We start from the raw sequence: 25,275 nt of genomic DNA, 5'->3' as shown, positions 1-25,275 counted from the left end.
GGGTGTTTATGTTCTCTGTTGTCTTTGGTCTATCTGGATTTATTTTTTGACTCAGAGTGACATATGTGTTTCAGATATAACTTTTTTATATTATTTATAGGAAAAAAAAAAAGTTGTTTTTATTACAAGTGAATATTTTCAGATGAACACATACTCTGAGCTCACTGAAGACACTCAATTACACACTACAGCAAAGTGTAATTATTTTGGTGAAAATCAATATATACAACCAGCAATTTTTGGTTTGGTTAATTTTGATAACCTTTTCCCTGGGCTTGGCCTGGAAGGGACTGTCCCTAACCAGGCGACAGGCTGGGCCAGTCAGACCGGTGTCGATACAATGAATGATGTCTCTATTGCTAACCTTGGCATGGCTGAGGTCCTCTGTAAATATAGTTTTATTCACTAACTATATTCTTTATTATCAGCTCCCTTTTGGTTCATTTATTCGTTAGCCTGTATCTTTTTGAGCACAACACTGGCCTCTGTTTCTTAGCAGCCTTCAGCATTGAGAAACTTTTATCTGTACTTTTCCCCATCCAGATTTGATGTCACCTCTCAAAGCATCATTCAGCCACTGCGTGTGCCATCCTGTGGGTTCTCCCCTGCTTAATCCCTATAGCAGAAGACTTTAAGTCTACAGCACAGCTACTTTAAGTCCTTGGGCAGTCACAGTGAAATATATGCCACGCATCTCCCACATTTCTATCCATCCTGAGTTTCCTACTCTGTACTCCACTCAGACTTCCCTCCAGTTTGTTCCTTAGCATAAGACTTGTAAAATTCTGCAGAGATCGGATGCCTCCTGCCCTGTCTATTCAGAGTCACTGCAGCCATTACCTTCTTCTCTTGGCCATGCTCATGAGATCATGTACCTCCTGTAGCATTAGGATAACAAAACACTGCCAAGAGGATTGAACAAGCTTTCAGTACCACTGCCCATCATCAAACAAAGCATCAGTCTCCTCATCATTGCTTTGTGTGGAGAGGCAAGAAGAAAATATGCAGAAAATCCCTCCAAGTAGTTTTACTGAAGGCTTCCAAGACGAATTAGTGCTAGCACATCAGAAAGCAGTAGCTCCTCCAACACCAGTTTCAGAGAGCACACTCTGAGGCTCAAGTGCACATTAGAACACAGTCAAGGTGAAAGTTAAGGCAAATACTATACAGAGAAAACTATTTTCTTTCTTGTGTGGCACAACCCTGACATCCTATTTTGTTAGAGATCATGCATGGTATTTCCTAATACTACTTTATTTCAGCTGCTAAGGAAATAATTGTCTAGAAATATCAATATTTATCACTAGTAAATTTTCCACCACAGTTTTTATTCACTTCAGTAAGCGTGAACTGTAAGATTTTCTTCCCCATGCTAACATTTGTCATATCTTTAAATTTCATGTCAGTACACGAGAAAATGCCAGAAAACTCTTCAAGATAGTTGTCATTCCATGTCGATCTGATGCGTACTTCTTAGCACATTCACTACCATATTTACATGTTTTCTGTTCATTTAACTCAGGTTCTGACTGAAAAAAATTAAGGAAAATCTTTATTACTTCCACTGACTCAGGTGGAGATACTACAGATTCAAAACAGTGTAGTTTGGAGGTCTCTTTCTTGTCTTGTGATCTACATGTGCAATCTATTATTATAATCTAATGTGAATATTTAATTGAATCATTTATACAATATTGTTATTTGGCATTAATCCTGTAATGGCTTAACTGGGCCTTCATATATACATTGCTATTGATATTTATTTTTCTCTACCCTATCTCCTTCAGCAACTTGTGGCTATAAAACATACAGGGAAATATGGTATCTATAATTAAAGAAACATTGTTACTTTTCTTCTAAATGAGTTTATATGTAACCTTATTTCTTACTCTTCTACTTCAGATATCTTAAAATATTTTACAGACATATGTAATGGAAATAAAATGCATATCTAGAACACATTTAATATAGGCCTAAACATATTTATGAATGTGGCTATGAAAACAAATGTATATACATGGACAGAATATATAAATATATTCTAGCAAGACAGGGTGATAGAAGAATCACTGAATAAAGTATACCACGTATTTTAGCCCTCCACAAATAGTGCGTTATGCAAGAAATGTCTTGCATAGCTTCTTTCCCCTGATAGGAATATGAAGAAGGAAAATGTAGGTTGAGCCTTGATGCTTTAAACAAAACCAATTTGGTAATTTCTCTGCTGTGCATGAAGTTTGTTAATTTTTAAGTGTGATGCTGAAGATGGCATTTTCATTTTAGTGTCCTTCAGTTACAAGGGAAGAAGTCACACTACACTGAGCCAGGAAAAATGAAGCAAAACAGAAATTTATCAGCTACCTTGTGACAATCAAGATGGAACAGATGACAATTTACTGCCATACACAGTACTAATGAATTAGGTGAAATAACTCCCAAATTAAAAAAAGTTGCTTATTGTCTCAGAATAAAAATAGAATATGATTGAGCAGGAATTCTTCCAGATGTAAGAAGTTTCATTTATTCACTTTGGCTCCACAAGAGATACCTGCAGGTTTTTGCCATGGCAAGTGGTCTTTACATATCTTGTACTAGCTTGCCTCACAGCAGAGGAACTACAACTATTTTCAGCTACTGTAGATGAGGGAGCAGGAGGTTATCTTTTCCCATTATCACATCCTTCTATGCTGAGCTGCAACCTACATTGAGATAATTATACTACAGATGAGGTCCCAGATGCAGGAAAGAGAAACACTTCATCTCCAGAAGTTAAAAAGTGATTGGAAAAATCAAGTTACTGGAGAGTAAAACATGACAGATTATCATATTTGGAAAGAGATGGTGATATTTCTGGAGTACATCATCAATGACAACAAATAACAGCCTGGGAGATTGCTGACAAATGTAAGTCAGGAGGGGGACAGAGGGAACTGTCAGAAAATAATTCTGAAATAACAAACACATTTGGGGACATTTTCATTTCCAAAGCCTGCCTTGCAAGTTGGGACTGTGTTTGCTACCACCACACTTACATCTGCTTGTCTGACAAAATGCTCTCTGGGAACACACTGAGGTCAGCAAGAGCAGGTTTGTCTTGCACACCTGTCCGGTATCAGCATAGGTCACAGAACCAAAAGATGGTGGCTAGCTCAAAGATGGCTGTCAACAAGAGACCACAGAGACGAAAGCTCCTGGGAGAAGAATAGATCAAAGTGTGAAGAGAGACACTGAAGTAAAAGCACCCAGGACTGGGTAACAAGGTTTAAATCACTGAAGAGTCTTTCACTCTATATTTACTGCCTTGTTAAGGTGCTTTGAGGTTAAATCATTTGTGATAAATTTCTAGTAGGTGCTTCAAATGAAACAGGATTAGCAGAGAAATCAAATCATATTCCTCTAACATAAAAAAACTTGTGCTAGTGAAATTTCATTGACTACCGTTGGTTTACTCTGGTGGTTTTTATTTTACAGTTCTTGCTTTACTTGGTGCAAGTCCACCAAGTAACCTAGGCACTAGCTGGTGAATCAGATCCTTCATCACTATAAAATACTGAGTTCTGACCCAAGCATAAATAGCCAAGAGTCATATTCTTCAGAAGCTACACCAACGATGTGAAAAGAGATGGAGGAATACAGAAAAGCTGCTACAGACTTGCTCAAGAATGGCCTTGACTAGGGATGTCTTCTAATCTTCTAAGCCACAGTACAAAATAGTGCCCTTTTCAGCACATACACCAAGTACAGCATGTAAAGACTTTCCCAGCAAGACAAAGATTTCGGATAAAGTGAACGTGTTTAGACAAAGTTGATATCCTTGTACAGTTTCATTGAACAATAACAGCTAGATTAGGAAATGTTGTTAATTATCTCTCTAACTGCATTGGGAAGCCTAAACCTAAGTCTGAGAAACAAGGTCATTAGGCACTGTTTTACTCAAGTCTTACTTTAAGCTGTTATAGAGCAGGATAACTCATCATAACGAATCAGGAGGTAGCTCTTTATCAAGAGCTTGCCTTTGAAAAACGCTAGAGAGAAAGAAACAGGAAGAGTAGAAGCGCAACAGAAAAGAAAGGAATAGGAGTAGAAAGAATTAGAGAAATGGTGAAAGACTGAATGAGCAGCAAAAAGAACAAGGAGCATTCAGAAATGGGTGGCAATGGGTGTAAGATTAGGAAGACTATAGTTTAGGTGTAGGAAGCAAGAAAAAGGGAAAGAAGAGAGAACAAGCCAGTGAGTGGTGCCTCTGTGCTTTCTGAAGAACAGCACGGCTCCATGGAAGAACCATATGAAGTTTTCACATAGTATAAAAAAATTTTGTTACAGTGTAGCTTATAGACAGCTAGAAATAAACTATCCAGACCTCACTGGAGAAAGAATTTCCCACAATCATATGTAAAAACAGCTCTGGATTCTGAAAGTTTTTGTTCCTATTTATCGAAAAGACAGTGATCAGATATGAGTGTTAAAGGGAACTGAGGCAATAACAGTAGAAACAAGCTGCCTCTCAGTCAGCCTGTACTGCACAGCTGATAACCGGTCACATGAAGCAAGACTGAGAATCAGAAGAACATGAAACGATGTGACATTGGACACCTGGCAAGCTGCAAGGAAGACCCCTAGAGGACCTATGTATTCATCACCTATTCATGATACCCTGCCTACTGAAAACCATCCATAACTTGGAAGTTTCAGCATGAGTTTCAGGTATACCAGGATTTACTGCAAAGTAACTAGCAGTCATCATGCTGAACCTCTCCCAAGGAAAAGAAAGAGGTAAGATTATAAGATTACATTTCAGAATATTTTAACACTGCCCCATGGTATCCAGTTAGCTTAGATGCTGATATCATTAAACATGGGTGGTAAATATTTAAATTATTTTTTATAAACAATGTTCAGAATGAAACATTCCTGCCTATTTGCAAAACATAGTTTAGGATACTGACACATAGGTCCTGCCAATTTTTATGCATGTACTTAGCTTTAAACATGGGAGAAATTCCATGGATCTTAACAGAACCACTGGATCCCCCAGATTATAAAAGTTAAGGAAAATATACAGGAAATGGAAACAGTCACAGGATCGGAATCTGCAAACTTTTACTTTATGATTTTATTTTTAAGGTATTTGTATTTACAATGTATATTTCAGTATTTACACAGCTCCATAGCTATCCTTGCTGTGTTACAACTTTGATTCATTGTCGGGTTGATGCACATGTACTAGTACTGCAGATGAAAGTAGACTTTCTGTTTTTTCCTTTCTAACTGGGATTTTTTTCTGATGTTTCCATTTCCTGAAACATCAGAAAACAGGTAGCTGTTCACATACTTTTCTCTGTATGCAAAGAAACTGCTCTGAATTCTCTGAGCCTTGTGCAAATATAGGGGCCCACGCATACAAAGCAGTATGCAGAATGAAGAATGCAACTAGCATAAACTTCTTCATTCTTTTGTCAGTAAACAGCTTTGAATTAGCTCTTATCAGGTAACTGAAATTAACCGTTTATACACTGCCAGGGCCTGACACTGCAGATCTTTATAAACATTCATAATGTTAGCAAGGTGAGCAGTCACATTGTCTTCAGTGGAGTCATTCACATGCTTAAAGGTACACAAAGAAAATTTCAGGAATAAAGCTCTACTTGCAGAAACTCAGGTAGCTAATAAGATCAGAAGCTACAGTATGTCTGCCTGCACTGCTGTCTGCATTGAATTTCCTGGTCAATACATTTTTAATTTAACTTGGTAAGCAGAGACAGAATTTACCAATAAGTCTTATGTATTTACATTGCTCTGTCTACAGTGAGTGTTGCTGGTCCTGCCAGCAAAGCAGCAAAGTCTAAGAAACGTAACCACAGAAATAATAACCTTGGTATTCCTTTAGTCTACTGCTTTTGCCTTCCTTTGAGCCTTTGAGTTCATGCCATCAAGCTTGTCTTTCTTTAGACTATACAGGCTAGAGTCTTAAAAGCAGACAACTGCTTGAGTAATCAGATTTTGAGCGTTAAGGAATTCACTGAAGACTGAAACAAAAGAGCCAGAGTTGGGAATAACCCATCATAAAGTAACAGAAAACTGCCAAGGATAACAGCATTTACCCAGTCCTTCTCATTAATTTTTTTCTTAGGTTCTGAGCAAAGACTGATTATTGTTTCATGTCGCAACTCTCTTTCCAGCATAAAGATTGAAGGTCGTCCCCTCTTCATCAGCTGAGAACACTGCTATTAGGTTAGGCTGCGATAACTCTAAAAGCTAAGTTGCCGTCACAGCTGAACCAATGGGGTCCTCTCTCTGCTTTACCTTCCTCTTGCTCCTCTGCCCTTGTGCCAGGATTCATCACTTCACTAAGCTGCTACAACTGCTGAGACAGCAAAAAACTATTCCCTTCTTTTCGGCAGGTGATTTTTTCTTGTTGGACTAATGAGTTGAACCGAGTTGAGTAGCTTTGCACAAGTACTAGCACACTGAGTGCAAGCAGACAGGCAGAGGGGACCATGGGCTGAGGCCGCACATGGCAGTGGGGAGCCACTGGCTTGACTTGAGCTGTAACTTCTGGCTTCTCTGGTCAGGTGAAATTTCACAGTAGCTAAAGCTGATCTTACTTGGGGCCTCCTACCCCTCTGCAGCACCAGCTGTGGCTTCCTCTCCCCCTTCTTGAGCTGGTGTCGGTGTTTGTGCAGATACACAGGGAGCCAAGTTGGCCAAGTGATACTGCTGAAAACTTTCCTAGAACAATCAAAATAGTATGTTAGTTTTCAGCCAGATCAGCATCTATAACCCTGCTGCAGAAGAACTAAGCTACTTAAAAGAAGGTAAGTGGAATACGTAACCGAGAGAAAGGAAGAAGAAACGAGTGGATCACAGCAGCCTGGAGTCAGGTTAAACTGCCATCCAGGCAGATCTTCAGTGCTGTTTTATTCCTTCAGATGCCAGGGAATGGGGCAAGAAAAACAGAAACTATTTCAACCTTTTGCATTTCTTTGTGCAAATGACTTTTGGAAAGCATTCCCAATTAGTGAACAGAATTTCTTCACACAAATAAGACAGCTGTCTTTAACGAGTGTAATTTTTATTTTTCTTTCACTCTCCCCACCTTAAAGCCTCTTTCCACGCTCAAAGGTGCTTTGCTTCTTAACTGCAGTTTCATAAAAATTAAATACTAAGTCCGTCTTTTGAATGTTAAGCACCCCTGTTAAAATTTGCTAAATCCTGGAAATAATCTATTGTGTAAGCTCCGGGCCAGTTGGCTCTTCTCAGCAGTCTAGGAGGCAGAGGTGGTAGGACAGTACCTCTTCCCCTTCCCTTTGACGAGGCTGCTGCCTTGTGCAAGCCTCCCCTCCTGCCCGCCCTTCGAAACGGGATCATTTCCACACCATGCCACCTTCCCTCCTGCGGTAGCAATCCTTGCGATACAGCCAACCCCGTTGCTGTCGCTGCCTCCCCAGTCTCCATGCCTAATGGGCTCAGTTTTCTGGTCTCCCCCAAGACTTCGCAGTGCATTTTGTGTAACTTATTTAAACCCCCATTTAACTTTTTCCACACGGCGTCTCTGACTCAGCCACCGTGCCCCTCACGGCGCATTTCACAGGGCGAGCCTCCGCACACCCAACCCCACCGAGAGCCGGCCGGCACGGCACCAGGCCTGGCGTCCCTCCGGGCAGAGCGCAGCGGGCGGGCAGGCCGCCCCGCCGGGAGCCCCGTCCCCGGAGCTGCCCTGCGGCAGCTGGGGCAGGCAGCAGCTCTGGCCCGCGCACCCAGCCGGCATCGGGGGACACGGAGGAGGGCGCCGCGGGCCACCTGTTCCCCGCCAGCGGGCGGTAGTGCCGCCGCACGGCCACAGCCCCGCCGCAGGACTGAGCCCGCGCACCCCACCCCCCCGCCCACAGCGCGCGCGGCCTGGCGGGGAGGCAGCTCGCGGCCAGCGAGCGCTCCCCGCGCGTGCAGGGCCGAGGGGCGGGGGGCCCCACCCCCCACAGCAGGGGAAGGGGTGCATCATGTGAGCGCCGCGCCCGCACATGACGGAGGTCACATGACCGGGAAGTGGGCGGACGGGGGTCACATGACGTGCCGCTGGTCACCGGCGCCGCCTGACGTCCCGGGGCAGCCGTGTCTGCCCGGCCTGGCCCGGCCCGCACCCATGGCCCCCACCGGCCCCTACACGGCGCCGCCCCGGCCCTGCGCCGCCGCGCTCGCCCCGCTCCTCCTCGTCCTCCTGTCGTTGCCCCTCGGGCTCGAGGGAGGCGGTGGGGCCGCCGCGGCGGCCCTGAGCGACGCCTATCGGGACCTGTGCAGGTGGGCAGCGGGGGGGCGGCCGGAGAGGGCCTTCCCGCGGGGAGGGGCTGTAGCCGGCGGAGTGTGGGGCGAGGGGGGTCTCCCGGTGCCCAGGCTCGTTCCTGCCCTCCGTGGGGCCGCGTCTGAGTGAGCGGGAAGTGCGGGGGCTCAGTTCGGGGGCTCGGTGGGGCGGGCGCCGTCTCCGAGGCGGCCCGAGCAGGGCTTGTGGTGGCCCGTTGCTGCGAGGGCCAGGCAGGGGAGCGCCGGGGGAAGCGGCGGCTGCGGCTGGGCGGGCGGGCAGAGCTTCCCAGGCACAAGACCGAGCTTGGTCTGTAGCGAACATGCCGCGGTGCAGGGGTGAGGCTGCGTGGGTCTTCTCGGAGGGTGTACTGGGGGGTGTCTGCAGACTGGCGGTGTGGAGCAGTCCCCTGTGGGACCTCAACATGTGACTCTGCAGATTCAGGAAGTCTGCAGGTCAGAAGATGGGGAGACTTGCCTGTTCGAGTCGCCCATCGTAAAGACTGCTGCTTTCTGTCACCGTATCCATTCTAGTGTGAAAAAACCCAAAGTGGTTTGGAAGGGGCATCATTTGATAGCCGCCTTTTTGCTAAGGATATTGCCAAATGCCATTAAGTTATTTACAGGTGAGTTAAAGCTTTGAGAAATGAGAACTGCTATGTGGAAGTTGCACTATTCTTCATGTTTTGGCATGTTCCTATTCTGAATTCAGGCATGAATTTAGTCTGGTAACAATATCTCGCTAGTCTTAATTTCTTTGCTATTTAGCCAGAATATGCAGTGGTCCTTATAGGAATACATTATCTCAATCAGGGGCACTCGGCAGGCACCAATGTGACACAGCGACTGTAGCACTGAGGGCAGAGCTTGGGTCACTGGAAGGAATGGGCTTTCCTCCTCGTGGAATCTGGGGCATGATACTGTTAAATGATGAAGAAGGGAGAAAGTAAGTTCGCTTGCAAGGTTAACCTATGAGGATGGCAAAAAATGGTTCTGTAGATGACCACCCTAATGGTACAATTGAGACAGAAATGAGAAACTATTTTGTGGCTTCTGAAGGGAATTTAACTCCTCTGACTCTAATGATGATTGTTTACTTTTGAAAAAAAACTACCCTAAATGACTCGATTCTCAAGCAGTTCCTATTTTTGAGAATAGCATTAAGTCCTATTAATGTCTGTCTTGGTTTTGTTGTATGTCTGTGACTAGAGGAATATTTGGGAGTGCCATTGACAGACATGCAGTCTCTTCTTGGTTGCAAATTACTTAAGCTCGTTTCCTTTTGTTACTGGCAAGTGAAAAATAAATTGTGAATAGATAGCATAATTGCCAGTTTTCCTTTTAAGATGGACTGCTTCAAAAACATGCACGTGGTGTTGTGCCATGGTGGGAAAAACTGCTTCGAAGGATTTATGCCTAGTAGTCTAGAAAGGGTGAAGGAAAAAACAAGAACTTGCAGTCTGACAGGTGGGAAGACCCCATGGAGATCAGTGGTGAAGTGTCATCTCGGGCACAGTTACAGAAAAGCTACCAAGCGAGGGATGATGCAGTTACGCAATGCAAACATACTGCTAGCTGATGTCTCAGACAAAAGATACAACATGGGTGTACAGGACAAGTTCCTGACCAACCTATTTTTGCACTGCCTTAAGACAAGGTTTTGATTTGTTTTACAACTGTTAAGAAAACAGTGTCCTGACTTTTGTGTGGCCTAATAGGGCTGGTGAAGTTTGCAGCAGCTTCTCTGTCTGGTATGTGAATGTCGAAAGGTAGGCAAGGAAGGAAAATGTTGGGGATTAGAAGATGCACTGATTCTCCTTTAAGTAAGAGTAGAGTGATACCCAGGTTAGGACAGCTGTCTTGCAGGGAGGAGGAAAGGCATCAGAACTGTTTTGTGCAGGAACTGTGGCATGAGGCTACTTAAACTTGAGTTAGTGGTTCTGATTTCTTGTTTTGTGTAGCGTCACTGCTGGTATGCTTGGACAGTCTGGGTAAAGAAGAAAAGCTTTCCTTCTCTGAAACTTTGTCAAATATTATGGCTTGTAGTGAGTGACTGGTTTTGTCATGCTTTCTCCTTTGTTTTTGAGTGCTCCGACAGCTGACTGTGCTGTTGTGTGACTTGATTCGAATTCACTTTCTATCTTCTGTGTAGAGGTGTCTCCAGGTTTGCTGCAGTGTGAGCACCTGAGAAGGAATACAGGGAATTGGTTGGATATAGGAAGTTACTAGCCAGTTTGATCTCTTTTCCTGTTTTTCCTTCTTCCCTGTACATCTTTCATGTGACAACACAGGAGAAACAAATTCTGGAGTTAGAGTTAATTTTGTGAACTGTTCTTTAAATCTATCTACTTTAAAAACAAAAGAAAGCTTGACAGTTTGTGTTCACCTTCTGTGTAACATTGGGGAAGCTACTGTAAAACCCTCTAAAAAATTACAGGAAATGTTTTGAGTGTGATGGCAGAGCAGCAAAACAAATTATCAGGCAAAACAGCAAGCAGAAGAGACAATCTACCCTGGATGAGAGATGATTTGATGACAGGTAATGTTGTTGTCTACTATGCAAAGATAGGAGTTGGTGCATAACTTCTATAATTTTTAGACTCCTGAGTGGAAGGAAAACTCCTTAAACTGCTGTACATCTCAGGATTGTTATTATGCAGTCTACATTTAATGCCGTTTTTAATAACACAGCTCCTACAGTTGACTGTATGTACAGTTGTGTTCATTCAAACACCTTCTTTTCAGCCTTTGTCATGAAACCACAACTGTGCTCTTCTGTGCTGCTGGAAACCCTGGATTTTAGTGTTCACTTAGCTTCGGTGAAGAAGCATGTGCTTAGTAGAGAGAGGTGACCTTTAGGTGAACTTGCGCAGCTCTATTAAGTGGTTTGACATATTTAAGTGGGAGATGTCATAAATCAGCTATTACTGGACTTATTTGCATATGTGCACGGTTGCTTCACAAGCCTGGGCAGCTGCCATTATAATGGCTTAAATGTAATTTCTCAGCACATGAGCTGCCTATAGCTCTTGTGTACTTGAACTTCAAATTGCTATCCCTTTTCTTACGCATTCTGTAAGATGATGTAGCAGATGTGGTTTACAGTGTAGCATGAAAGACCAAATGTCTTTTGGATGGAGAAAGCTTAACAGCTTGTGGTGTAACTGTAAGGCTATTACGCATGATGCATATGCAAGAAAACTTGCCTGAAGACATGCACTGTGTGTGATGGTTGGAAAAAGTGACAGGTAAGCTGGAGCAGAGCTAAGCATGAGTAGGGCATTAAAAAGCTCTTGAAGCACAGCAGTAGCTTTGGTACCTTGTGCCATTCAAGCTCCCATTCTTTGTAAGGACAACTTGCTTTGATACAGAGGTTTCTTTACCATATGTATTTATGCTAAAGTGTTAGGCACATCTAACAGTGGTTTTTGTGGCAACTAGTGGATCTGAGCTGCCAGCTTCAAATTTGAAATGACCATCCTGGAAATTGTTCCCGAGCTTGTCTACCTGGGATCATACTGGTTGTACCTGCTCAAAAAGACCTTCAGGTATTAGTTTCATCTGTGCAGTGTTCTGATAGGTGAGGAGCTGCTGGGCACAAAATTGTGTGGATGCATAATCACATGAATCACTTTCCAACTCTGTGGTTGTAGGTTGCCTTGTCTCTGTGCTGGGTTGTCTGTGTAACACCCCTTCAGCAAAATGAGCCACTTTAGTGCATTCCCGGGGAGCAAATGCATGTTTCTTTGTAACCTGTTTGGAGCGGGTGTACTCTTCTTCCTAGCAGCCATCCTGTGGGTAAGAGTTTGAGAACCAAAAGCTGGAGCGTGTGTATGAGAATGGTAGCAATAGTCTTTCTGCTGCTCTGTTGCATTTGAAGTGGTTCACTAGTGCTCAGACCTCAAAGTGTCTCTGGCGTGGGGATGCACGTGCTTGTGACAGCCGTTAGCCATCTGCACCTTGTCTGACTTCAGTGCCTGAGCTACTGATTTGCAAGGTCATATCCCTTTTCCCTTTTTCATGTTATTTTTTTCCATGAATTGCTGCTTCTCTTTGGCAAAAAAATGCAGCACTCTCTTTTGATCTTACAACTTGCTGAAAAGTAGTTTAATTTTCTTTTTCATGCTGTTACTTAAATGTCTTAAAAACAAAGCTAGGTAGCTGGAAAGGCTGACCTGCAGGCAAGGTAATTCCCAGTAACTTGTTTGGACCTTGCTTGCACAACTCCTTTCGACAGTGGCCTGGGTTGGCCCGCCCTCATTCCCTGCCTCCCTCCTGCTGCTGGTGCGTGGCCAGAAATTGCTGAGAGTCAGGCTGGGAGCTGACAGGGCTCAATCCCCTCTCCACGCACATGCGCACGCACCTGTTGTTTTTGCTGAGTTAATTTTGAGAGAGAGCAGTCCCTGGGTCCAGCCTGTGTCTGGTGCCGAGGCCAGCAACACACAGAGGAGGAGGAGAGCCTGGCCTGGGGGGACTGACATGGGTGTAGGTATCAGGCCTCTAACTGGGATAGTCTATGGTTGGGTTTATCGGGAAGCAGGTGTTGTGTTGTGGTTTCAGCATAAATAACCCTTTGACAGTTTTAATCGAGGCAGATGTCACGTTTGAGCCCAAATCTTGAACTGCACCAGAAATGGCTGCTTGAACAGTGTCATCCATGAGGTAGTGGCTGTATTGAGCTCCCTGGATAAGAGGGAGCCTCCCAGCCCAGCCCATGACCAAGGCTGTCGCTTTTTAAAGCTGTTGGTATAACAGCTCCCTAAACTAGCTCAACTGCATCGAATCTGGGATAGCTTAAGCCCTTCAAACAAGATAACTTTGCTGGCCCCGCCGAGGGGATAATTAAATGATGCATCAGTGCTGGCGGAGGTGAGTGCTGAGCAGCTGGAGGAGGAAGCTGGTCTGTGTGCCTCAGCCATGGTCAGGATGGGTGATGTGATTGCCAACAGATTGTTTCCATTATGGGATGCAGCAGAGACGTCAGCTTGTATTTTATTGGAAAGTAGAGCACATGCGACTTGAAACTATTCCCAGGCACTGGCTTAATGCCAGGAGTCTTACTTGTGGGAGAAATAATTTTTGCTTTTACTGTGAAAGTGTATTTTGCATCTCTCTGATGAGAACAGCTGCTTAGGCTGCATCCAGCCTGCTGTTACTCCCAATGAATAAATCCTGCCCTGCCCCTCCCACCCATTTAAAAAACCAAAAAAGTCCTCTGAACTTCCTTGAAAGTAATACTACTCTGAAACTGCATTAGATTTTCATTTTTGTGTGCCACTGGAGTTGTGGTTTGGAACATGATTAAACGTGGGATTTCTTACTTCCTTTCTGTGGACTGTTTTGAAGGACTCCTCAGCCTTCCCTGTACAGGGGCCTGTGAAAGGGTGGAGGGAAGGGCTGGCTTCAGTGACTTGCTTTGCCTGTGTTCTGTAAGCTGCTCATCTTGTTTCTCTCTTGCTTCTGGCATGTGGGTGAACTGACTTGAAGATGTTGATTTCCTCTGTTTCATAACATGGAACTGGGAAAGCAAAACCCTTAATCTCTCAGAGTGATAATTCTGTTGTGTGGAGGACTTAGATTCTCATTGAGTTCACAAACAGATTTTAATTTGCAAGTTCTCTAAAAAAAAAACCTTCATGCCTTAGTATTATATGTTACCTTTTTGTTGTCTTCCAAAACCAGTCAAAAAAGAGTATTGGAGCCCTTGGGAATTTTTCAGTGAAATGCTAACTTTCTGGGGCTTCATTAAGAAGAAACTGTATTTTGATTAAAATGCATTTTCTTCTGGAAGTAAAAACAGCTTTAGTCTTAATCCCTTGCTGTTTTCAGAGCCCTGGAATGTAGAATCAAGTTCTTCTAAATTTGTGTGTGTGTGATCGTGTGTTGTCAAGCTTTCTTCCATTTCTGAACTTTGGTTATTCTGTACTGCAGCTTAGTTATCATCATCCTGCATTGGGATTGTCTTTATTCACTTCAGAAATGCAAGAAGCTGGCTCAGAGCAATAATCAGTACGGTTGTAAAATGTCAGCTCTGCCTGCTTATGAGGAAAGAATAATGGCAAGTATTTGTCTAGGATTGAGACACAGTCCTTGAATCTGATTTAAGTATCTGATAAAAGTATTTTTATTGGTATTTTAGGTATGACTCAGTACCTGGTAAGTTATTTTTTGAGCCTTATATTATTATATTTGAGCCTTTATATCCCAATATAATTAGGACATAAAGGTGGGTTTTTTTTCAGTTCACAGTGAGAACTCTTGTAGTTGTCCCGAACTTGTTCCAGCCATTAGCAGACTGAAATTAATAAGGCTGCTGTAGTACGGGGAAGCCAAGAACCCTGTAGTCAGTAATTAAATAGAAAAGTATGTGTTATCTTACTGTTGGCTCTTTGATTAGAGGTGGGAGTAAAGTAGCTAAACTGCTGTTGCCCCTTCCTCACCCAAGGATTTGGCTTCAGAAGTGGAAAAAGAACAGGTTTTCCTCTTGTGGGGATCTGGGGTATAGTAATGTCAAGTGGTGCAACACCTATGAGCTAGAGTTAAGACAAACAAACTTTATGGGTGAAGCTTCTGGTCAGTGTCTAATTTCTTGATAGCTGAGAGAGTATAGTTGAGCTCCCTTGCTGGATTTGGTACTAATCTGTAGATTAAGACAAATGCTTCTATGGGGCAGATAGATGCGTTAAACCCTGTATGAGTTGTAAATAGCAGGAATACCTATTAAGTCACTGTGCTGTCCTCAGCTTTCTGATGTGATAACTCTATTAAATTGTATTGAAGTTTCCACTTGGGATAGAAAGGGAAGCTGGGGAATCTCTTATGTTGCAAATACCAACACTGTTCAGAGGATTCAGGCTACTGCTAGCACCAGAAGAGGTGTGGCTGAGCCAAGCTGATGGCAGATGTTTACTGAGCTGTGCCTTTTTAACAGAACTTGGCCAGAGCACCGTGCTAATAAGCCAGGCTGTCTAAAGAACTCCTGACTCCAAACTAGCTGACCTGGGCCTCAAAACTGGGTGGTGCTGTGTCATGCAGCTGACCTCAACTCCCTGCAGTCTTGGCAACTGCTGTGAGGGAAACAAATCCTTGCTCTACCTCTGGACTACCCTCCATTTAATTTTGTTCTTCTGTTACTCTAGTTTACTCCCCATTGTATTTAACCAGAGCTTCATGCTCCTTTATCAGTTTTTAGACAGCTGACTTTTGATACGGCTGTAGCTAGCTAGCGTGATCTTTCACTGAGCATCCCGTGGATAGCTCTGCTTGATTTCCAGCTTCTGACATCATGCTTCGGAAACTGTCCTTTCAGTATGGAGATAGATACCTATCTAAAATGCATAAAGGTGCAGCTAGGCCCTAATAAGCATTATTAGCATCTTTCAGTCTGAATGCTGCGAGAATCTCAACCCGAATTTTGACTCTGAAGCTAGGTGGCTCTGCTGCTGACAGGCAGGATGAGACTGGCTGCTCTGTTCTACTTACACTTAACACTTGCTACTGTTACTGGGTTCTGCTAAAGTGCAGTAGTGTGCAGCCTATCAAAGATGTTTATCAGGCTCTCTAGGAAAAAGGCTCGCCACCTGTGATATACCTAGTCAGAGTGGCCCTCACAGAGATTTAATGGGGAAGAATGGGTAGTTGAGTGTTCAAGAAAGGGTAAAATGGACCTGATATACACTCCTCAAGTGATTAAATCTGTTTTGTTCTTGGCCCTGACACAATAACAATTTCTGGTATTTACAGATCACAAATATAAAACTCGAGTTAGTGGTGCTCTTAGCTTTATAAATTGGTTATTTCAGGGGTGGTGTCTAGAGAATGGCAGCGCAGTCAATATGAATATCAACTGACAGGCTTTTTTTTTTCTTTTCAGTTACACATGGGAAGCAATTGATGCGGACAAACATGTGCTTTATAAAATAAACTTCTGTTTTGGTGTTGAAGAGTGTGGAAGATCAAGTGCAGTCTGTGCGTATGACATCAATAAGAAGACCTATCTGTCTGTAGGTAAGTAAACAAGTGTCTTTCCTCATAAGTAGTTCAGAGTTATGTTAATGAATGGTTATAACTATGGCAAACTTTGACATGTTAGCAAAGATTCTTTTTTTTTTTCTGCTCAGAACAGTGTAAAACTTTTTTTCTGTTGTAGATTTACTGGGGAGTTGTGGGAAGGTATGACCTGATTGCAGATAATCACTTCACAGGACAGTGAAACTTATGGTCTAGTTAACTGTTATCTAGTGTGAAATATGCAAGACTGTCTCAAGTAGAAATAAATGCATCTACCTGTGGCAGGATATGCGCTGTGCACAGCTGTGTTTGAAGCTTGATATTGAACACAGGATGAAACTTAAGTTACAGCTCTAAACTATACCACAATTTGGCCTTGTGTAACATCAGCTCTTTGTTCAGAGTCAGGTTACTCTCCGTAATGCAATCTTGGAGTATTGCTAAGCTTCTGGGATGTCGTCTTTGAGTTGTTACACACAGAAAGGAAGTCAATTACATGCAGTCCTCTGTTTTCAGTTACACTTGTCAAATCTGGTGACTGCTTCAGTAGTTCACAGATGTCATTGGTATTCTGAGGAGTGGTGGACTTGTGCATGCTGATCTAAATATGAAACTGGCATATTCCTATACATATGCTTGCACAATATTCTATCAGTCAGAAGCACCTTGTGCTCTGAACAGTGTTTGTGTGCTTATTTTCATGGATGCTTGTCGCTTTCAAGGTTGCTTCTGTGCTTCAGCTAATGAAACAATAATATATGAATACTGATGAAGAGGTTTTCTGGTAGTTAACTGTTACTTCTTACAGAATAAAGCAATAGCTTTCTGAAGAGTAATATCTCTTCAGACTGCCTCTTAGTATCTGCAGATTTGAAGTCTGAATTTAACATGCTTGTCAATCTTGCCTTCCATTGGCAGACAGTTCTTATGAGAAGCTATGAATCTTCAGTAAAAGCGTTTGAGCTTGAACGGCTGGAAGATGGTGAGGAGGAAGATTCTTGCCTGTATGCTGACTGTATGCAGTCAGCCTCCACTCTCCCCATCCCTTGCCATTAACTGTAGAGATACTTTGGTTTCAGACTGTGGTCAATCAGTGCTTTTCAAACAAGCTGCTAGTGTTGCAACCCAGGCTTATAAAATCACTGGGTGCATGAATAAAAGTATATCTCAATTCATGGCTACGTGGTTTCTTTTATGAAGTGCAGTATATTCAAGCTCCAGAGTTTTCTGGGATGACTGGTTAGATTGCATTTGATTTCAAACTGCAATTGCATGTAGTAGCATCTTCTGCTCTGAGGAGTGTGACATCTCGGACCGCTTGATGTTGTTAATGTGTTTCATTCCTAAAATGTACAGCAAGAATTTTGTTTCCTGCTCATGTGGGTCTTGACTCATGTGCATTGAGGCTTCAGTTGCCTGTGGATTAGAAAAGGAAGCAACATCTGGGCATCTGTTTTAACATGCTTTTTTGAGTGAGACTGGAATGTGGCAAGTTGAGTGAGCCTGAGGAAGCCTGTTCTCCCCAGGAAAGTGTGAGACCTAGAGGCTTGCATAGGTTTTGTTCCACACTTCTGGTGGAAAGAGGAAGGGAGAGCAGAGCTGGGTGATGACCATGAGCAGTATCAAATATTCCACTGTATGCAAACCTTGAGTGTCTTATTGTCTGACTGCTACTGGATGGAAGAGGATTTGGCAACAGTCATAACTTGGCCTTGCAGAGTCGGTTTAACTGACTTTCAAGGGTTAAGCCAGAAATCCTGGTCAAGTAAGATGCCTTTTTAACCACCCTGCAATAAATTAAGAAATCAAGGCAGTGCAGTTAACATCGACACTGAAGTTTGCTTTGTTTTATAGGTCAAATTGTCTAAGTTTTGTTCTTGTTCATGCTTAGTCTGAGACTTACTAGTGATGCCTGCCGTGCTTCATCGTACCACCTCTAGTTGCACTGGAGCTTCAGCACCATCACACCGAGTTGAGATCGTGCTAATGGGTTATCAAGCTTCTAGCTTGTAAAAAAAAAAAAAAAAAAAAAAAAAGACTCATAATGAGAAAAGAATCTCTTTGATCCAGGTCTAGGCAGATGTAGACTCCCAGTGTAGATTCCAGCTAAGCTGTGTACTTGTCTTTACGCAATCCATCTGATATGAGATTATTTGTATGCCAAAACTGAGTGAAGGCTTGGATTTGGGGAAAGAAGGACAATTTGCCAGCTGATAGTTTGCTAAATTGTAAGCTTTCTTCAAATATGGGCTTAATCAGATCTTTTCTTCAGTCTTTCAGAAAAAAACTTTCACTGCAAACAATAGTTTTGATTTTGAATATCGGCTATGCCAGGGGTGACAGCTGTAGGATTGGGTCTCGTTGTTGCTCCGAGCTTTGGTAGGTGGTAAGGCTGTATGTTCTGTGACAGTAATCAGTCTGTGTCCAAGGGAAACCTTGTGGCTAACATTAACTGTGTGTCAGTGTGACATACCAGGGTTGGCATTGAGACCCCAAAGGCCTCTCCTAGAAAAAGCTCTTCAGCTTCAATGATTTACCTTAGAAGTTTTCAGCATGTAGGCAAACGCTTAGTTCTTGAATGACAGCGAGGATGGAAATGATGTGGTACTTATTTAACTTAGTGTGACACCTAGTGACTCCTGTGCCATTTAGCTGAACTACTACTAAAATTAAAAGCAGGAATACTGCTGTAACTGTTTGTTGACCTGAGTGGTGAAACGTGCACTTTGTCCAGCTGCAGTAGAAGGACTGGACATGAGATTATAGCTGCCACCTAAATGCACCCTGCTTCTGGACAACTGATTGGATATCTTCCATGATTGTCTTTCTCCTTCCAAACAGCTGAACAGAAGGAGTCAATGAGCAAAAGGTGTTGTGAACAGTACCTTTGATACTGATTTAGCACAACTGTGTAATATGAAGTATCTACTAATTTTTATGAGCTGTACTAGGTGATTTGTGGAAGGAACACCTCTCTAAAGTCATAAAGAAATGTGAGTGATCACTGAAGAGGGAGCTTGATGTTACAGTAAAGGTGGTTGCAGAACTGGTGCTCTGGAAGGAAGCTCATGGGAAGCTGATGGCATCAGGGGGTGTTCCATGAAACTACTTGCTCTGTGAGCAGGAATGGCATGAGTCACGTGCCACTAAAGAGATTCTTGCTAAAATTTCTACTGAGTTCCCAAACTGGTTCTAAGCATGCAAGGGGGAAGAGAGCATGCATATTGGCCTGTAGTAAACAGGATGTACTGGCTTAACTTGATTTTTCTTGAATATCCCTTTAACTGAGTGTGATGTTGAAGTCGACTCACAAGTGCCTTTAGTGCAATTAATGTTGAGAGAAAGCTAATGCTTACAGAGCATTGAGGTGAGTCCTCAGATGGTGCTACCATAAGTTCTCTGCTAAGTTGGGGTTTATAACTGTATACATTTATAGCTGGAGAGTTTTTAATCACATGTGCATATTGTTACTATCCACAGCTCTTGCCTAGAAAGTTGCATTGGCTTCCTTCTGCTAATCTAGAGAAGAAAAGAGGACACTTTGCCAGCATCTTCTAAGCAATGATGTGATAAGTAGCAATCTTGCTCTCAAAGTAATGTGTAGCTCTTAGGTTTAAGAAACCTGCATGGCACCTTTGCCAGCATCAGTGCTGGAAGTCTTAAAACCTGAAGGTAGCCGTTTGATAGCAAGAGTGTCAGGAGATATAAAAGGCAGAAACCACTGACAGCCTCCAGGTGCCTGGAAGGTGGCACTGGACCGCAGCAGTGGTAACATGCTTTACTGTTGCAGGTTCTCAGCCAGGCACATACCTTGCACACACGTCTGCATGTGCAGGTTTAGACTACACTGCTGTTCTTCTGTGCTGACATGTCTTCGCTCTTACCTTCACTTGAGAAGGCAGAGGGTTATTGAACAGTCTGTAATACTTGTTGCCCTGGTTATACAGGGGATGCTGTGAGTGGCTGCTTAGGTGTGAGCATCTTAATGTGCCTTCCTGTAACACAGTGTGAGTATACGTAGCATGAATGGAAGAGCCCAGAGCTACTGAGGGAATGCTGTGTGGGTTAGCATCAGGTTTCCATTCTGATTACCACTGTTTCAGCTTTACCTGCAAGTTTGGTGGCTACAGTTGCCTTCTCTCTGCTGCAGTTCAACATAAAATTTTTGAGGTTCTTGTACCCTCTTCCTGCTGAGTTTGCTTACTTCTGTTCCTTTTGCTCTGAAGACTATATTACTTGAGTGTAGTGTAGTCTTGCTTGCCTTGAGTGAGAGGAGATAACAGTCTGGGCAAAGTCCCAGCAAGTGTGTTTTTAAGATGAAACAACATTTGGCCTAGGTGCAAAGCTGTACCAGTGAGTTCTTCATTAAGTAGACTTATGATTAAGTAGAGCCAGCAATGTGTGCTTGCAGCCCAGAAAGCCAACTGTATCCTGAGCTGTGTCGAGACAAGCGTGACCAGCAGGTCAAGGGAGGTGATTCTGCCCCTCTACTCTGCTCTGGTGACACCCCACCTGGAGTGCTGTGCTCAGCTCTGGAGCCCCCAACATAAGAAGGATGTGGACCTGCTTGAGTGAGTCCAGAGGAGGCCATGAAGATGATCATGTGGCTGGAGCACCTCCCTTATGAGGACAGGCTGAGAGAGTTGGGGTTGTTCTGCCTGGAGAAGAGAAGTCTCTGGGGAGACCTTATAGCAGCTTTTCATTACTTAGAGGAGGTTTGTAAGAAAGATGGGGACAGACTTTTTAGTAGGGCCCGTAGCGATAGGACAAGGGGTAATGGCTTTAAACTAAAGAAAGGTAGATTCAGACTAGATGTAAGGAAGAAATTGTTTATGATGAGGGTGATGAGACACTGGAGTAGGTTGCCCACAGAGGTTGTGGATGCTTCCTCCCTGGAAACATTCAAGGTCAGATTGGATGGGGCTCTGAGCAACTTGATCTAGTGGAAGATGTCCCTGCTCACTGCAGGGGGGTTGGAACTAGATGACTGTTAAAGGTCCCTTCCAAGCCAAACCATTCTATGATTCTGTGATAGACTCTCTCTCTCATATTGTGCTGATGCTATTTGTATAAATGGCATAAAGGCAGAGAAACTGATAAAAAGAAGCCTGTGGGAGGAAGGAATGAACTGTAGTACTTGAAACTAGTTGGTAACAGTTTTCTGATGGAGTCCTTTTAGCCCTGAGAGAGTGACTAGTTTGTAGTGGCACTTGCTGTTGGGCTTCTTAAGATTCAAAGTGTTTGTTAAAAACCTTTGAGAAAGTAGAAGTGTGATTAGAGATGTCAAACACTATCTCAACTTGGATCTAGTCTTCCAAATAGCAATAACTGCAAGGAAAGTCTTCAGTTGTACTCTGTTCAAAGACTGTCTTCAAGTGGACAGGTATGTCATGTGCTGCTGAGTGCTTGAAAGTAGAGCCTGTCTGTTGAGCTTCTGTGAAGGCGCTGTGTTATGATAATAACTCTTTTTATTTGTTTGTTTTAAACTCTAGGTGACTTAGGATTGCAAAAAGTTTCTAAAACTCTTCTGGAACTCAACACTACACATAGCTGTTTGCAGCAAGGCAATCAGCACCGAATTCAAAGCAACATTAACTTCCTGTGTGGGAAAACACTAGTAAGTCTAAATCATGTATTCTTATCTTCAATGGAAATGGCACGTGCTTCTGACTTGCTTTTTAAGGAGACTTGCTGTACTCATGGATGTAGTAATTGCTGAGCTTCATAACTTAAGGAAGAGCCTGTTATGTTTTAGTACCAAATTAAGGTCATGATCTACTGTGGCTTTCAAAATTCAGCTTAGCTCTGATCACGGGCTCTTCCGGGTCTTTAATGTTTTTACAGGGATTGCACTGTAGTATTTTAATAGTGCAATATGAAGGAATGAGTCAATGATGTACAGGGTGCTGTAACAAAGAGAGCTATTGTTTAAATGTTGGCTATGCCCAAGCTGTGGACCTAACATGGCTGTTTAATAGAACAGCATTGAAGAAAATGACTGACCTCTGTTATGGGTCAGTGTAGCTGACAACAGTAAGTGTTAGGTTTTGTCTGCACACTGTTGAACTAACAGTGCTCACTCATCTGGTTGGGCTTCTGCAGGAAGTAGTTGGTTTTGAGAATCTGATTAAAGTGTGAATGGAGATCCCTGAAAAGTTCGCAGGGGCGTGTGTGTATGCAGTTCACCTCCACGTGCTTTTGGAGATACAGCTTCCACATACTACTTAACTGGTACCACAGCTTGGTATTCTGTACAGACTGTGATCAGTTTACATATTTGTGTATCAGAGATAAGTACTTTAGTGCTGCTGTTGGCACTGATGATGCTGTTGCACACCCCCTCTTGGAAATCTAGCCAATTCAAACAAAGTGTTGGTGCAGCAGAGATTTAAATGCTTCCTGTTCTGTTTCAGCAGATGACTTTTTAAGCTAAATTAAAAATTATTGCTCAACTCCAGCTGTAACACCAGATCATAATTATCTTCAGACTTCTAGTTAGCATAGTTCTGACACCTCTTCTTCACGTGACCTAGAAAAAGGATTTTGTAATGATCTCTGGTACAACTTGTTTCCAACCCTTTTATGACAGGATTAAATGGGGAGGGAATCAGTTTAAATATGCTAAAGTGCTTCTAGCTGAGGTGGTGGAGAGAGAATGGAAAAATCTGATTGTTGCCTTTTTTTAAAAGGAGACATTCAGTTGAGCATCCAGCCTTGAGCCATTGTGGAACCCCCATCTTGAAATAGATACAAATATGTATAACATGAGCCTATACAAATAAGCAGTTGAGATCAGAGTTATTCTTTCTGTGTAGCAGAAAAGATTGCTAATCAGTCATCTTCATAGGATAAAAGACAGGGAACTGGTAAACCATGCATTGCCTTGCTGTTCACCTATTTATACACATTTGTATTGGTGTTTTCCTTTCTAGTAACTAGATGTGACTGGTGCATCTGCCAATATCAATTGGCATAGTGAGTGCTTCTAAAAGATGTAGTACAATTACTGCATATTAGGACTGGCATGTGTTAATTTGAGAATTGCTGCATATGCAGACTGAGAAGGATTTGGCACCCTGCATCTTCTTGTATTTACCAACAAAACTGTTAAATAACAAACTTGCTATTAAGAAACTGTATGCCATTGCTCTGTGACATGCTGTATTCTGTTTTTCTTAATCCGTTGAACGATCTTCTTGCTGTCTACAGATGTAAAATAAAACTGAAGTCTGTTTTTTAAAGAATTATTTTTTCTCCTTTAAATAGGGTACCCCTGAATTTGTAACAGCAACAGAGTGTGTGCACTATTTTGAATGGAGGACCTTTGTGGCTTGCAAGAAAGACTTGTTTAAACCTGTGAAAGAGGTAATCAATGTACTGTCCATGCAGAAGTTACTTTTCACACATCTGGCAATTTTACTCCAACCACCTGCCCCCACCCCAAATGCATCCCAACAACCTTCATAAACTTTTTCATAGGCATATAAAGCATCTGTAGCAGTTGTTGGAGCTGAGAATTTTATATAACTCTTCAACCTTCTTTGTGATCTGGATATTGTTTATAGCAAAACTCTTCTAAGAGCTAGAACAGAACAGTCTACCTTTGGATGCTTCATTTTAGTCAGCATGTCTAGCTTTCAGTCTAGCTTCAAGTATTTGAGCTTCCAGAAGTAAAAAACCTTTTCCACGTATTAACGTTATATATGCCTGTTTATAACCTCTCTCTACTTGTGTAGCATGGATTGCATGTAATTTTTTGTTGTTCTAGGTTCCTTGCTATGTGTTTGATGAAGATTTGAAGAAACATGACTTGAATCCTCTTATCCAAGTTTCAGGACACTACTTGGTGGACGATTCTGATGATGATTCCTTGTTCATAAACATCTGCAGGGACCTAGGTGTGAACACTTGCTTGTGTCACCTGTTGGTGTATAAATTTCTAGTGGTGTGGTTCTTTCCCAGTGTCTCAGTTGAGGTTGTCTTATAATCAAAGATCAGTATTTTAGGACTTGCAGTATTGCTTCAAGCTAGTTTTGATGATTTGAAGGCTGCTTTCTATGAAGCCAGGTCTTATTCTCCAACTATTGAAGTGTTCAGTGATACGGCCCTTCTGGATGGGGAAAGTACTGTTAGAGAAGTTGACTTAAACTAGACTTAGTGGAAGAACTCAGCTTGTCTTATAGCTGCTTTTGTTTGCTGCCAAATAGGACCAAGATACTTCATAGCACTTCATGTGCTCTAAATTTATTACTTTGGGCTCCAATTCAGGCTGTTGCTTAGTTCCAAGTGAATGTCCTGAGATGCATCTGAAATAGTGTTTAGGTGCTCAGGTAAGTAATGGTGCATAGCTAGGACTTTCATGTCAGTTGGGAGCTGTATATGTAAGGAATGAAACCAGCAAAATCACTCATCTGAAACTCACTGAAAAAGCTAATTTAGCTGTATATTCCCATTGTGTTTTTCACTATGCAGTTAAACATTTATTTTGTGCCCCTGTTAAGGGTTTAATATTTCTAGTTTTAGTGGCAGGTCTATTCTTTTAAAAATCCCACCAGTCTGAAACTTTTTGCTGACAGCTTTGCATAAGATAGTTCATAAGAAACAAAGGAGGGGGGGGAAAACCTTCCCTGTGAGAAGGGGTTACCCATTACGTGGTATCATTTTGGAAATGGTGGCAGAAGAAATACTTGGCATGCCTCTAGGAAGTCCTCAAAGCCCTACACATCCAGCATCTGTGCTAGCAACTGGTAACTAGCTGCAGCTACTTTGGTAAGAAGGATGAATTCGTAGTCCCAAACCAGGGCGGCATGGACTATCACAAGCACTTCAGGTTTTGTCATGTCAGTTTCACATTTTAATTGAACCTGTTTTGAAGATATCTTTAGGAAAGGGTAAAGCAATGAATGGTAAATAAGCCCACAGATAAAATGGCAAGATACTTCAGGTAGAGCCCAGCTTAGAAACTGAGTCTTA

General features: G+C 42.7%; 1 protein-coding gene across 1 annotated transcript in view; it reads left to right on the top strand.

The window, feature by feature from the left end:
• Window positions 1-8,057: 8,057 nt before the first annotated feature.
• The window catches only part of IGF2R (insulin like growth factor 2 receptor), a 59,854-nt gene continuing 42,636 nt past the window's right edge, over window positions 8,058-25,275 (top strand). The window contains exons 1-5 of the mRNA XM_074818651.1: window positions 8,058-8,295; window positions 16,166-16,299; window positions 21,795-21,919; window positions 23,569-23,667; window positions 24,071-24,200. Coding sequence (XP_074674752.1) covers window positions 8,063-8,295; window positions 16,166-16,299; window positions 21,795-21,919; window positions 23,569-23,667; window positions 24,071-24,200 — 721 coding nt within the window. The 5' untranslated portion in view covers window positions 8,058-8,062. The remainder of the gene's footprint in view (window positions 8,296-16,165; window positions 16,300-21,794; window positions 21,920-23,568; window positions 23,668-24,070; window positions 24,201-25,275) is intronic.

This window comes from Strix aluco, chromosome 3 (genome assembly GCF_031877795.1).
Source record: "Strix aluco isolate bStrAlu1 chromosome 3, bStrAlu1.hap1, whole genome shotgun sequence".
Lineage (NCBI taxonomy): Eukaryota > Metazoa > Chordata > Aves > Strigiformes > Strigidae > Strix > Strix aluco.
This window is presented reverse-complemented; position numbering and strand designations above follow the sequence as displayed.